General features: G+C 37.2%; 1 protein-coding gene across 1 annotated transcript; it reads right to left on the bottom strand.

The window, feature by feature from the left end:
- Positions 1-727: 727 nt before the first annotated feature.
- On the bottom strand, positions 728-10695 carry LOC307138004 (sister chromatid cohesion protein DCC1). The gene is made up of 9 exons (XM_079836076.1): positions 10429-10695; positions 9276-9444; positions 9042-9176; positions 5505-5595; positions 3191-3329; positions 3060-3112; positions 2820-2977; positions 2480-2628; positions 728-931 (listed from the first exon to the last, which is right to left on the bottom strand). The coding sequence occupies exons 1-9, from the start codon at positions 10596-10598 to the stop codon at positions 820-822; spliced, it is 1176 nt and encodes a 391-aa protein (XP_079692202.1). The 5' UTR covers positions 10599-10695; the 3' UTR covers positions 728-819.
- Positions 10696-14372: the final 3677 nt, after the last annotated feature.

Raw genomic sequence — 14372 nt, 5'->3', positions numbered from 1 at the left:
AGCTGAAGTTTCAACCACACAACTTTGTGATGTCATGGAACTATGGTTTCAGGTAGAGGGAAAAAAAAGAATTGTTGAACTGTGCAGGTAATAACAGAACTAGCATATTCTAGTAGGGCAGTTTTATGGCGGGGCCCTGTTGACTGCAACAATGGATAAAGGTTTGCTATATTTCAATTGAACCTTGGTGGACTAGACTTAAGCTTGGTACATACAAAATTGGTGGAAATTTGTTTGTTTTCTCGAGGTGGCAAGAACAAGAACAAAGTTTGTTATGGCCAGGGCATTCCATACTTCACGAGAAAAGCAGGTGGCCCCGCCCACTGCAGTACGTGTTTAAATTTCTGACCAATCACACAATAGTTCTCGGACACCCACAAGAAGCCCACTGAGCTCCTGAGAGTGACCCATTCTTTCACAAATGTTTGTAGAAGCAGTCTGCATGCCTAGGTGCTTGATTTTATACACCTGTGGCCATGGAAGTGATTGGAACACCTTAATTCAATGAATTGGAGGGGTGTCCCAATTCTTTTGGCAATATAGTGTATATATTTGACTTATGCTTTTTTAAAGTCTTTAAGTTGTGGTGGATGTGTACAAGGCAGTACAAATTCAACACCAGAAAAATAATTAAAAAACCATTAACATTACACAAACTGTAAAAAATACAGTAATATTAAGGCTTATTGTGTCAGTTGTGTACAAATAACAAGCCACTCTAAGATATAAAGAATAACAATATTTAATGTGTTTATTATTTTTGACTCAACAGCATAAACGGCAACAATCAGTGGCTTTACAGTGAATTTTGTTTTGTTTTTAAGTTGCTACAGGTCTTCTAGAATTGTAGACCTTAATACCATTTTGCACAGATGAACGGGCATGTTTGGTCAGCAGGGCTCCAGTGGTCTGCTTCTCTCCACAGAGATCTCTGTTGAAGAAACAACAATTAGTTGGGGGTTGTGTCTGTAAATATTCGGGTCTTTTGAAAACTGTTGCAGTAGGGCAGTTTAATAGTTGCAATTTTTAAGAAATTACGCCATATGCAACATACACTAGTAATTATTTTGATTAATATTGCTTTGTATTGTTTGGAAATAAATAAAATATTGAGTTAAAAGAGGCCATATTATGCTCTTTCATGCTTGAATGCTCAAATATTATTTTTCACAGCAATTTTACATTGCTGCAGCACCTCTCTGCATAGTTCCGCTATGAAGCCCCTCCTTGTGAAAAGAGCAATGTGCCCTGATTGGTCAGCTGGACCATTGCGTCGTGATTGGTCGACAGCTTCAAGTGTGTTTCAGAAATATCACGCACCTTACCATAACCGCGAGTTTTAACACTAATGCTACTAATGAAACTCAACCAGGCCTCACCCCTTTATTTTGCGAATGCCATGGGCAGGAATTATTTAAATGAGGGATATTGTGACATGTTCGTTCCTAGAAGTAAACTAATGACTACAATAGCGGTGTTTCGAGGAGTTCAAAAAACAGTGCTAAATGATATTGAGAGTAACTCCCTTTGGATTATTTTTTGCTTTGTAACAGTTTCAATGTCTGCAAACAGCAACATTACACACTAGGGATTTGCCGGTTACCGGTTTCAAGGTATACTGCGGTTTGAAAATGTCACCGTTTCAAAACCACAAACATTTTCTGTGATTCCGTTCCTGCGGTATGAGCTGTTTTTTCCATCAAAGACAGGAATCCCTTATTTGAATTTGGGAACGCAATTTGTTTATAATCGTTTATAAATCTGCTGTCAAAGAAAAGTGTGTTCCTGGATCTCCCTATGGTTTTCCGCCTAAATAAAAGCTCAATGATTTAACATTTGAAAGCAAGAAATCCATAAATGTTAGTATTGCAATTTTACTGTTGTTCTGTAAAATAAAAAATAATAATGATTTAGATCATATAATAACCCTATTAATACTTTTTAATATTTTCATTATAACTCTATTAATACCTTCTTTCTTCTTAATCACATGCCTGGCTCACTTAAGTGACTGCAACTTTTTTTTAATGGTTTTTTTTTTACAGAAAATAATTCAATTATTTAAGTTCTAATTATTGTTGAGCTGTAGGTTTAAGCTCACTTAAATGACTGAATTGGTTTTATTTTATATAATTTTAAATTTAATTAAGTAGTAAATGATTTATTTAATTTGATTATTTAACCTGACATACATGTTTACTACTATATGTTGCCTAAAAAAATAAATATATTGTGTTCAATGGAAAAAAGACATTTGAACACTGACATTTTAAAAGAACACATTTACGTGATATACACAATAACGTGATATTTTTCTGCTTAAAGTTATCATACCGTCAAAATCTCATATCGGCCCCTGCCTACTACACACTAAAGAAAGTGTTAGCAAAGAAAATGTAAGAACATTTTATTTTACAAAAAAAAATTAAAAAAGCATAGTAGGTCCTCTTTAAAACAGTTCAAATGTCAAAATACGCACTGTATGTAGGGTTCAATGTCATCTTGTGTCCATTTTTCTCTCAGGCTGAAGAGGCTGTTGAATCGCTCCAGTGTGTCCTCAGGCAAATCTTCTATCCGTAGCAGCGAGATGGTCTCTGGTTTAGAGCGTCGATCTAATAGAGCTAAACCCTGAATGACAAAAAAACATGGATTTACTGTATATATACACATATCTCTAACACTCAATACCACACAAACTGTACAGTAAGTCTAAAATAAATACTTCTAGTTAAATCCTTCTTAAGAAATACTTCAAGTTCTCAGTGGTGCATGTTACTTATGTCAGACAATGTTTGTGTAAGTGTGCTCGAAGTCCTCACCCGGAGCTGATCCAGTCTAGTGCTCATTCCTTCAGGAACGCTTTGCTGCCAAACTTCCTGGAACTCGGACAGGTTGAACTTCACGGCATTTTGCAGGAGCAGCTGAGCTGTGGCCCGACATACTTTGTCCTCATCCAGTGCGTACATCACCTGGCCATCTAATAGAAATTAAAAAGATAAGGGGTCCCTTTTCTTTCATTATTAAAAGCATAATTTACAGAGTAATAAAAAAATACTGACCTTCACTTGTGTAGCATCTTCCATAGCAGTTGAGACAGTGTTCTATCATGGCTCTGTCACAAAACAAAAGCTTTGAAAAAGATCTATTTTCTTCTAGTCTCAAATGTTTCTAATCTTTCATCTTCACTCACTTCGGCTCAAGGGATCCCAGCTCTTCCAGACAGACACTGAGAGAAACTTTGTTGAAAGACCAAGACTCTGAGTCCACCAGCTGGGTCACATGACCAAGGAGCTTCATCTCATAATCAAAATCCAGGATCCTCCAAAATCCTATGAAACACAGGTCTGAGTTTATCAGTTCACTTCACCTACAACCAGGGCTGTACAATGCTGCATATATGTTGCACGTGCTATGAAAAAAAATCAGTCTGTGCAGTGAATACATTTACCAAAGTAGCATGCATGCAATACAGTTTAGCATGTGTGTGAGACAGAGCCGTTTGTTTGAGTGTGCTTGTTAAGGTGTGAGGTTAATCTAGGGCTGGACGATTAACCGAAATTAAACTGAAATCATGATTTGGATTTGTCAAAGTAATCACAAAGGCTGAGATTTATAAATATAAGTGCAGCTTGTTTCATGGTGAAGCACACTGATCAAAGCGGATTGATCGGTTTGCCGTAAATGCTGATCCATCTCTGCAAGCGCTGTGAGTTTAAGTCACTTATAACATGCATTTGAAAAAGCAAAACTCGTCAAACATCTTTCCAACTTTTAATGAGATGCGTTTACAATGCATATAAATTTTACTAAACTTACTTAATAATCTCAGTCGAGTGTTTGAAATGACTTCTTTTTGTGATTTGACGACATAGCTTCATATCACAGAATGAAGCAGAAATGTTATTATGTTATATTTTATAAAAGGCTATTCTATACAGTGATAAAGGCTGTCAATTAGCATTGCATTATAAATATACTCCTATTTATTCTTATGAAAATACTGAATGTCTATAAAAACACAGATAAACCATTAATAGTTTTACACTTATATATAAGTGTATAAGTATAGGTACACTTATAATAAGTGTTTATATGGGGACTATTTCAGACCGGTCTGGTAGGAACCGCTGCGGATGAGCACAGTTCCTGCGTGACTCGCCATAGACATAAACAGAGAAGTAGCTCCGGCTGCGATGTTCTTCCGCAAGACGCATGCAGTTCTGTTTATTAAAGCAGCACTAGGTAGTTTTTGCTCTCGGGGTCCCCCTACAGTTGGGAAACAGTATTGTCCTCTACTACTGTCGTAAACTGTCATCCTACATCAGTGGATGCATCGCACGTGCATTTGTTGACATGACAACCATGATAGCCCTGAACACTGCCGGAGTTCACATGCAGGTGTTCTGCTTGCGTCGCGTGTGAAATGTCTTCATCCCAGGTACAGTGTCATATGTTTCAGCATGTCATATGAATATAATTTCATGGGCCATATGATCGCGATGCTCACGTTTACGTCATTATTACGTCATCAGCGTCATTATAGTAGCCTAGTCTATTGGTTACCGTTTTACAGAATCTATATGATACTTCAATTCAATGTTTGAGTGGTAGGTAATAACCATATATCGTCAATATTATAATATCAAGCTACCCTAGATGAATCTGCAAATGTGAAAAATCGATTTGCATTATAGCTTGAGGCAATACAAATAAACCAATATCACAGACATGTTAGGTATCCTAAAATATGATTTTGTACATCTTACGTCTTTACTAGCAAGAATGTAGCCCCTCCTCCTTCAGCTCACGCCCACGAGCAAACGCTGGCCCAATGTTGATCCTCCTCCTGCCTTTAATCCGATCACTTTCTCGTTTCCTCTTTTTGCTTTCCTCCGACAAAACCTTTGCTTTCTTATTTTTCTGTGCTGCTTCGGCCATGACTATAACATTCGGCAAACAAATGATAGTTTTTCTCGCACGTCCGAATTTAAGGAAGTGGGGGTGGTGGTGGAAGTGACGTATATGCCGTAAAGCAGTCGAATTTTGTAGTTCTTTTTTTTCTTGGGTTACTACCCGAAACCCGAAGTTTAAAAGTACGATTAAAAACGATACAGACCCCGTAAGACGTGTCATTCAACCTATTGTAAGTCGATGTATCATCACAAGAGGTTTGAAAATATATTATAAAGTTACCTAGTGCTGCTTTAACCGCTAGAGTGCAAAAAGTTACGGACTGCAGCTTTAATTATATACTTTTTTAAAAGGAAGGTTATCTTCATTATTAATAAGAATGATAAATGGAATTTTTAAATAACAACTCTACAAATTACAATAATTTTTATTAATAATAATACCAGCAGAGTTAGTTTCACTTTTCATATCCAAAATATATATCTTACACTAAATAGAGAATAATATGCGGTTCTTAAGGTCTTGTCTAAGTATTCCGATCCAAATGCATTTTTAAGAGAGAAAGACAACTTTTGATCTGACCAAAAACTCACCGTCAATTTCACAAGCATGAACTTTTTGAAGATGTGCCTCAATTTCTTCTCTACTTGCTTGGATTCTCTCAAGAAGGTCATCCATAGTGTACTAAAGGAGGAAATAAATGCAAAATGTTTGATGTTATTTTTGGGCACAATGAATGATCTCAATTCTACAACGTTTTTAAAAGTACACGCATTGTTAATGGATTAGTAATTTATCTAAACAAACAGTCATAAACAGTCTTAAAAACACTAGGGGCCCTATCTTGCACCCAGCGCAATTGACTTTGTACACCGACGCATGTGTCATTCCTATTTTGCACCCGCGCAAAGCGCGCTTTTCCCTCCACAGAAGCACGTTGCTAAACTAGTGAATGAAATTGCGCTCCCTGGGCGGTTCAGCGCAAAAAAGGAGGCGTGTTCCAGTGCAAACAATCCCTGGTGCTATTTTGCTGTTCCATTAAACAATTGCGCCACTGACCAGAAAAAACCTAGTCTAAAGTCAGTGGTGCGTTGCGCGTTGTAGGGATGGGCGATATCTTATCGTTTGCGATATACCGGTAAAAATTCTCCCCACGATAAGAATTTGTCTTCCCACGATAATAACGATAAAGCCTAGTTGATGGCGCGACCCATCCGCAGTGCCATCGCTGGCCGTGTTGATGCCCTAAGCGTTATTACTTTATGATGGCTGCGTTCGTCACTTAGTATATGAACTTTTCTTGTGGTGCTCCCCGCAGCACTTGGTGCCCTACGCGGAGCGCGTGATGGGAGCGGCGGCACTGAATCCGCATCTCACGTGCAGAGCTGCGGAAGAGTTCATAGCTAAACGAGGGGCTACCTGAGGGCAATCTGAACCTATACAGATGTATTTTCACTCGCTGAGCACTTGGACTGACCGCTTAAGAGATTCGCTCCGTCTCAATCGATCGGTAAAGCACACTATTTCAGTTCATCTCAATGAATGCGCGCAGTGTATTTGACGCACAATAAACACTAGTGTGAGGCGCGACTGAGAGCGCTCAGTGTTACACACACACTCAAAGAGAGAGCGAGAGAGTCTTACACAACACAGAATTGACGTGCTACATGTAAACAATATCCTTTGTTGTATTTTCCTGTAAAATAAAGGTGTTTATTTGGAATTATTCAGCCTTTCGTGAACAGGAAGAGACGAATGCACAAACCAAACGGGAATCTCATAGGCTGTGCCTGTTTTGATTTCAGCAAATCAGTTCGAATGAGCGCTGACAACATGATTAATATTCATGAACCCAGAAGCTCATTAATCCTTAGTGCAGTTTATTTTTATTAGTTGAAGAATTCGTGGTATTATTTTATCAACTCAAATGACTGAAGTTCTATAATTAAATCCTTATTTGTAACTTTTTTGTAATCTGAAGACATGGTTGGGATAATTACTTTTGCTGTTTCTGCTATTTTTACCACTGTTTGCACCATGAGTGTATGAATACAGAATCGGTTTACATTTAAAACTTATCATTGATTTGAATTATTATTGTTTGTATTGTGTGATGTTTTTCAGCACAGTTGCACTATTTAAACATTACCTGCACTTTTACAGAAGACAATTATATCTGCAACTTTTCCATTTCTGAAAAGGCTGGTGTGGAATTTTACATAAAAAAAAATAAATGTATACATATTATGTATTATAGGAGCCTATTTGATGACAGGTACGTTTTAAGTAAGATCATTTGTTTTTCTGAGACTGCATGCAGAATGCATGCAGCTCTCACTTGTATCCAAAAACATGGGGAATGATACTACATTTATCGTCATTGATATCGTTATCGCAATAAATACTAGAAAATATCGGGATACATTTTTAAGTCCATATCGCCCATCCCTAGCGCGTTGTTCATTATGCTATTTTAAGGGCGCATGCTTGACCATAATGTATAGTGTGCACAACGCGCATACACTTTGCTCATGTAACCTACACAGATGCAACAGTTATTTTTGCAAATCATAAATTGTTACACTAAAAAAATATTAACAAATGAGATGACGGAAATCATTGTGGTGTGCCACGAAGATGTGAAAAAATAGGCATAAATCTAGCTTACAAATGATTCAGGCTAATTGTAATAATTAAGGATAAGACCTGTTTGCCCAATAGTGGCAAGACATATATGTATATAAGGACATCTGACAAATTGGTTTGTCCGTCAAGAACCAGGAAAAAAAAATCGACTGAAAAACTGAAAAAACTGAAAGACTGAAAAAAAAAAGACTGTGAAATCACCTTTACCATAATGTACAACATTACAACTTCACTTCTCTGTCTTTCACTGCTCTTACAAGAACATCAGTCTCCTCGGCTGTGAACCGCTCCTGGCGTGCGCCTGGTAAATACGCCATAATAATAGCAATCCATAATGGAACTTGCGCACCTGCTTTTAAAGGGAATGTTGGATGACGCTCGGATTGGTTTATTCACGTTACGCCCAAACCACACCTATGAATAATGAAGCTACTTCAGACCAACCCATTTTAGATTTGCGCCGGGCGCAAGAGCCATTTATCCCGCCGGGAAAATAGCAACAGCGCCGAGACCCGCCCACAAAGTTACTTGCGCTTCGTGCTTTGACACTTGCGTTTCAGATCGTTAAAATAGGGCCCTAGCAGTCAAAGAAAAGCTTACCATCTAAGAGCAGACTGTCATGTTCGCGTTCCTCGCTGACGGGACCAAACTTCCCCCGTACGTGATTTTTTAAAATGCAAGACGGTACCCAGATTTGTTTTGCAGTGTGTACATGGGTTGTAACTCGTGGTGAGAGATTGCTCAAAAATGCGCATGTGTTGCACGCCTGTGTACGCGTACGAGTCAAAAGAAGTATACTTTGCAAGGCTGTTTGTTCGACTGTGTGCATACGCGTAAAAAAAACAATACTTTCGGCATAAGATTTCACTTCTACTGTTCATGAAATTTTGGTAGGCTACATAGTTTTCAAGGATAGCCTAAGGGTTCTATAATTCAGATAGGCTACAGCTTATTTTTATGGTATGCCAAAAAGTGTTTATTTTTAATTATGATCGTTGGTACATTTTACTTGTATTTACCATACTTTCACCATACTTTCAATACAGAAATTAAAATAACAAATATGCAATATGAAAATTATTTTTTAAATAAAAGCATTTTCTTTATTAAATAAAATATTTGGTCTTCAAAAAGCCTTTTTCTAAAAGGTATTCGGATAATCGGAACAAAACGGTAATTATAAAATACTTATTTTACAGAATTAAGTTAATTTCGTGGCTTAAATAAATTAAATGTTACTCAGAGACTGGCATGTTTGGCTTGACAAAAAATTTAAATTCAGCTGTCGCAAATCATTGCCTTTTGAGAATCAAGGTTTTTTTTACCAGGAAAATAGTGGTTGTGATGCAAAGTTATTTGTATTGTCTCTTATAACAAAAATCTTTCATTTTAACCCATGAAAATGCAGATCCTGTTGTAAATAATAGTAAAAAAAGGATATATATATTGTGAGTACAGGCTAATAACTCTGACTCCTGGTGTACCTTCTCTCCCGGCGCCTCCTCCTGCATGCCCACTTCTGGACCATCATATGGATTCTCCATGAGAAGTTTCTTCAGTTTCTTTAACCTTGGTCTCTGCCTTCTCAACTCCCAATAACTATTTGAAAAACCCCAAATCTGGAATGCAACAAAATATCTGTCAATGCACACAATAAGCTTTCCATAACCACCTACCACAAAGAATAAAATCACATCTTTAGAAACAACTCCAGTGACCTGTAAATGCATGAGTTGAGGAGATGCTGAGCTGTCCGGCAGCTGATCTGGTGTTTTACATCCTGGGACAAACAACAGCAGATTTGACGTGTCCGCAATTTTCAAGTCATACGTCTTGTCTTCACTGCACAGAACTGCATGCTCGTCTTTATCACCTCTGATTATAAGACTGATGAGAAACATAAACAGACATCAGACAAGGCTTAAGCTAGGTCTAGACTAAAATGCATGTTTGAGCTGTTTTAACTGAAAGCAACTGACTCAAGATGCACACCAGTTATGTTTTTTTAGGGCATGTTTAAAAAAAGCTACTTAAATGCCCTAATTGAACTAAGGCCTAATCCTGGCTTAGTCTAAGCCGTTTGTGAAACCGGCCGGGCCCAGGTGAACTACACCTACCCTTGTGAAAAAGAAGTGTGCTTAGTTTTAGTACATGTGCATTTATAGTGGATATTAATTAAATAAAAGAAAACTTAAGGGTACTTACAGCAATGAGACTACATTGTCATGACTGTTTTTAATACACATAAGTACACTTTAAAAAAATTTAAATGTCCTTTAAAGTAATGACAATCTTTTGTCATGTTTTAAAGAAATACACATTTTGATTTGTTGACACAATTGATTATAATTATCACTGTAGTGTGATATTTGATGTTACATTTAAAGTGATTTTTTAATGTACTAAATTGCAACTTAATCATTACAAATGTGTAATTACAACTATTTTATATACATGACAAATAAGTTTCAATAGAAATGACATTAAAGCATATTTTGGTTTCAAAATTATTGTCAGTACATTCGACAGCACAGTTTAACCGTATTCAAAGACAATATAAGTATTTATGAAATTACAAATAAAGATATACTTATATAACACTTTTAGGTTCAACCAATTGCATTTAATATAATTGTATCATACATTTCATTTAATTGTAAATAACATGCAATCAGTTGGCACTTATGCAAACTCTTTTAAAGTAACTAAACTTACATTACTTCCGTATGTCAAAGTAACGTTATACTTCTTTGTATATGTTTGTAATGTAGTATGGAATACAAGTGTTTTTAAAAAACAATTTAAACAATGGATTTCTGTCTAAAATAATACTGAGATGTTAAGCTGATCTTAAAAGGAAGCATTATTCACCTCTTGCCAACTTCGACGTGTTTGCAAAGTGTATCGTCCAGCTCCATGAGACAGTAATCGCCCGACGACACATTATCTCCGAAAGAAAGGCAGTAAGTGACGGGTTTCAGGTCTTCTTCTTTTACTTTAGCTATTTGTAGCGTGGCTTGAACCTCTTCTAATGTCCTCATGTTGCAGAATTGTTTTATGCAGGTCGACTGAACACAACATAAACACTTGTGCTCATGTGCTGTTGTCAGCGCTCAACTTTCCCGCAATATTTAGACCGGAAGATGAGGTTGATTGACAGCAATACGAGCCAATGAACGTTTTCAGGCGGGCGCGTAAAAGTGTGTAAACGTCACTAGTCCATTAGATGGCGCTACACAACCCGATTTCATATATCTGTCGTGTGAAGCATTCCTGTTGTATGCTGGATTTAGTGATTTGAATAATTTGTTTCAATAAAAAAATAATTATAAAAAAAACAGCTTTCATTGACCGGCTCTGTAATCTTTTATATTGTAATTGTTTTGATATGAATTCTCAGTGTTCAATCCCCAAGACACCTTTTCTGTTTTCTTCCCATATTTCATTTATCTTCAATCTTCATTGGCATTTGGTAAACACTAACACTAAAATAAAAATAAAAATAGTTTGTTGTGGTGGACATGAAACTGTCTGACTGAATTGTAATTTTTGACAAGTAAATAAGGATATAAATAATTTCACACAATAAATAAGCTATTACATTGAAAGGATTTATGTTTATCTTACTCTTTTAATATTTTAAACATGTAATAATAATTATATATATATATTTATATATATATATATATATATATATATATATATATATATATATATATATATATATATATATATATATATATATATATATATATATATATATATATATATATATATATATATATATATATATATATATATATATGTATATATTACATATTATATATAATATTATTACATGTTTAAAAATATAATAATTGTGAGATATATATAAATAAATAAAACTATATATATATATATATAACAAAATATTATATTGTTATTGTTATATATAAAAATATATAACATTATATTTATAAGAATAAATATAATTTATATTTTATTTGTTTTACATTTTAAATATTTTTTTTACTTTTCCTTGTTCATTTTATTAGTAACGCTTTACAAAAAGGTTTCATTAGTTAACATTAGTTAAAATGAAGTAATGAACAATACTTCTACAGCATTTATCTCATCTTAGTTAAGGTTCATTTTAACATTTACAAATATTATTAAAATCAAATGTTATATTTGTTAATATTAGTTAATGCACTGTGAACTAACATGATGAACAGCTGGATTTTTATTAACTAACATGAACAAAGATTAAAAAATAACAAAAGTATGTTCGTTGTTAGTTCTTAGGCTAATACATGTTAACAAATTACCATTTTATTTCATATGCATGTTGTGATTCTTTTATTATTTTTTTAAATCTCTTTAATGCAAAGCACTCTGATTTATAGTTGTGTAAAAATAAAGGATGAAGCCATGTCAAAAAATAAATATATATATATAAATTAAGTTTAATTTCCAAGACTTTCATAGAACGCAAAGTAAAAAGGTTAAACTCATATGTTTTGAAGAAACATAAGTATATTTTTTTTACATTCAAATCTATTGTGCTTTACGAAATAGTTTTTAAACGTGTGTGGGGGGGGGGGGGGGGGGTCATCTTCCAATCATCTTCGAGATCTTAGAAAACGCCCAATGGCAGTGCCAATGCCATGGGCATGCGGAATTTGCATGCGTAACTCCGCCCCACCGCATGGGCATATAAGGAAGTACGTTGGCAACATTGTGTAACGGGTATAGAAATTACACTGATAAATATGTACTGTTGGGGATAATTAACACAAAATTGTTCATATATGTCTTCTGTGGTTACCTGATCAAAATGAGTGCTACTCCTTTAAGTGTTGTGTGATCACAAGATGCCTTAACTTCCTAACCCCCCACCGCCCTCTCCCCTTTTGATATTGTAATCTCATGGGAGAGGTGGGTATCTGTTAATTTTCCTTATAATCTTCTTTAATCTTTATCCCAATTATTGCTTTTATATCTATATTTTCACTCAAACACGTGTGTAAAGTGTTATTTTACTTCTATGTGTGGTTATTTTTGTCATTTTATTCTTTTTGAGTTATATTTCTCTTTATTTATGGAAGTGAGCACATGGTGATTAAATGTACAACACATTTATTTTATAGAAAGGAAAAGGGCAATCTCACTCAAAGAGGCTGCTTATTTCTATGTTTAACAGGTATGTTTCCTATGTTGTGAAAGGTATTATGTTTATGTTTTTCATTGTTAATTGCCCTTTTGATATTGTAATCTCATGGGAGAGAAAGGAAAAGGGCAATCTCACTCAAAGAGGCTGCTTATTTCTATGTTTAACAGGCAGCAGTGATTAAAGATCCAGTGAACTGTCGTCTGTTGTCCCGTGTCCACATTAATACACAACGCAGATAAGTCATTCCTAACTGGTGTCGGTGGGAAAGTGCGAGTCGACTGGTTACAATTGCATTCTGTTTACCTGCTGAGGAGCCAAGACAGAGGGACGTTACGTCTCCATTCCCTCCTCAGGGAACGAGGGTTACATACGTAACCGAGACGTTCCCTTTCGTTCAGTCACTCAGAGTAACGTCAGTGACTGACAAATGGGGTCGCAATAGAATCACGCCACTCAGCTGTCTTCCAGTGCCCTGCGTAAGTGCGAGTGCCCTGTCGTAAGACAAGTAAGGACGAAGGACTCCCACTTATCACAGGAATACCAAGGTACACTGGGAAGCATATTCCAGGTGGAAAATAGGCACCAAATGCCTACCGGTAGGGAGGACTTAGAGAATACACATATGACCCGCTAAGGGCTGCATATGGGAAACTCTGGGGAACCAGCCGAAGGTGGATTTTTAACCCCAGGATGGCAAGGGCTTGCCAAGGGAAAGACACCTGCTCAAGGAGGCTTACGGTAGAAATACACGTGTGGGGGTCGCCCGGAGGGGAACCATGCATAGTCGGACACAGGCTCCACTCGGAGATTGTAGAATCTTGCGAATGTGTTAGGTGTCGCCCAGCCTGCAGCTCTGCAGATGTCTGTTAGCGAAGTGCCATGCGCTAAAGCCCAAGAGGAGGCAACACTCAGGGTGGAGTGAGCCCTAACCCCAAGGGGGCATGGACGCCCCAGCGTCTGGTAAGCCAAAACAATGGCGTCCACTATCCAGTGAGACAATCTTGTTTTGAGAGAGCCTTTCCCTTCAGCTTCCCACCATAACAGACAAAGAGCTGATCTGAGGTCCTAAAACACTGGGTCCTGTCTACAAAAGCGTGGAGAGCGCATACTGGACAGAGCAGTGCCAAGGCTGGGTCTGCCTCCTCCAAAGGCAGCGCTTGCAGGTTCACCACCTGGGCTCTGAACGGAGTGGTGGGAACCTTGGGCACATATCCAGGCCGGCGTCTCAGGATCACGTGAGAATTGCCCGGCCCGAACTCCAGGCACGCTTCGTCAACCGAAAATGCCTGCAGGTCCCCTACCCTCTTGATGGAGGCCAAAGTGGTCAGGAGCACTGTCTTCATAGATAGGAACTTAAGATCTACTGACCGCAAAGGCTCAAAGGGAGCCCTCTGCAGAGCATCTAAAACTAGGTCCCAAGAGAGCACGAGGGTAGAGCGAGGAGGATTTAGTCTCCTGGCTCCCCTCAGGAACCTGATGATCAGGTCGTGCTGACTTACCTGTTTGTTCTCCAAGAGGTTGTGGTAGGCAGATATAGCGGCCATGTAAACCTTGAGGTTGGAAGGAGACAGCCCTTCCCTCCCCTCGATCCAACCCTTCCTGGAGGAACGAGAGCACAGACCCGATCGGGCATTTCCAGGGGTCTTCTTGGCGAGAATAACAC

This window comes from Gobio gobio, assembly GCF_949357685.1.
Source record: "Gobio gobio genome assembly, chromosome: 15".
Taxonomy (NCBI): domain Eukaryota; kingdom Metazoa; phylum Chordata; class Actinopteri; order Cypriniformes; family Gobionidae; genus Gobio; species Gobio gobio.
This window is presented reverse-complemented; position numbering and strand designations above follow the sequence as displayed.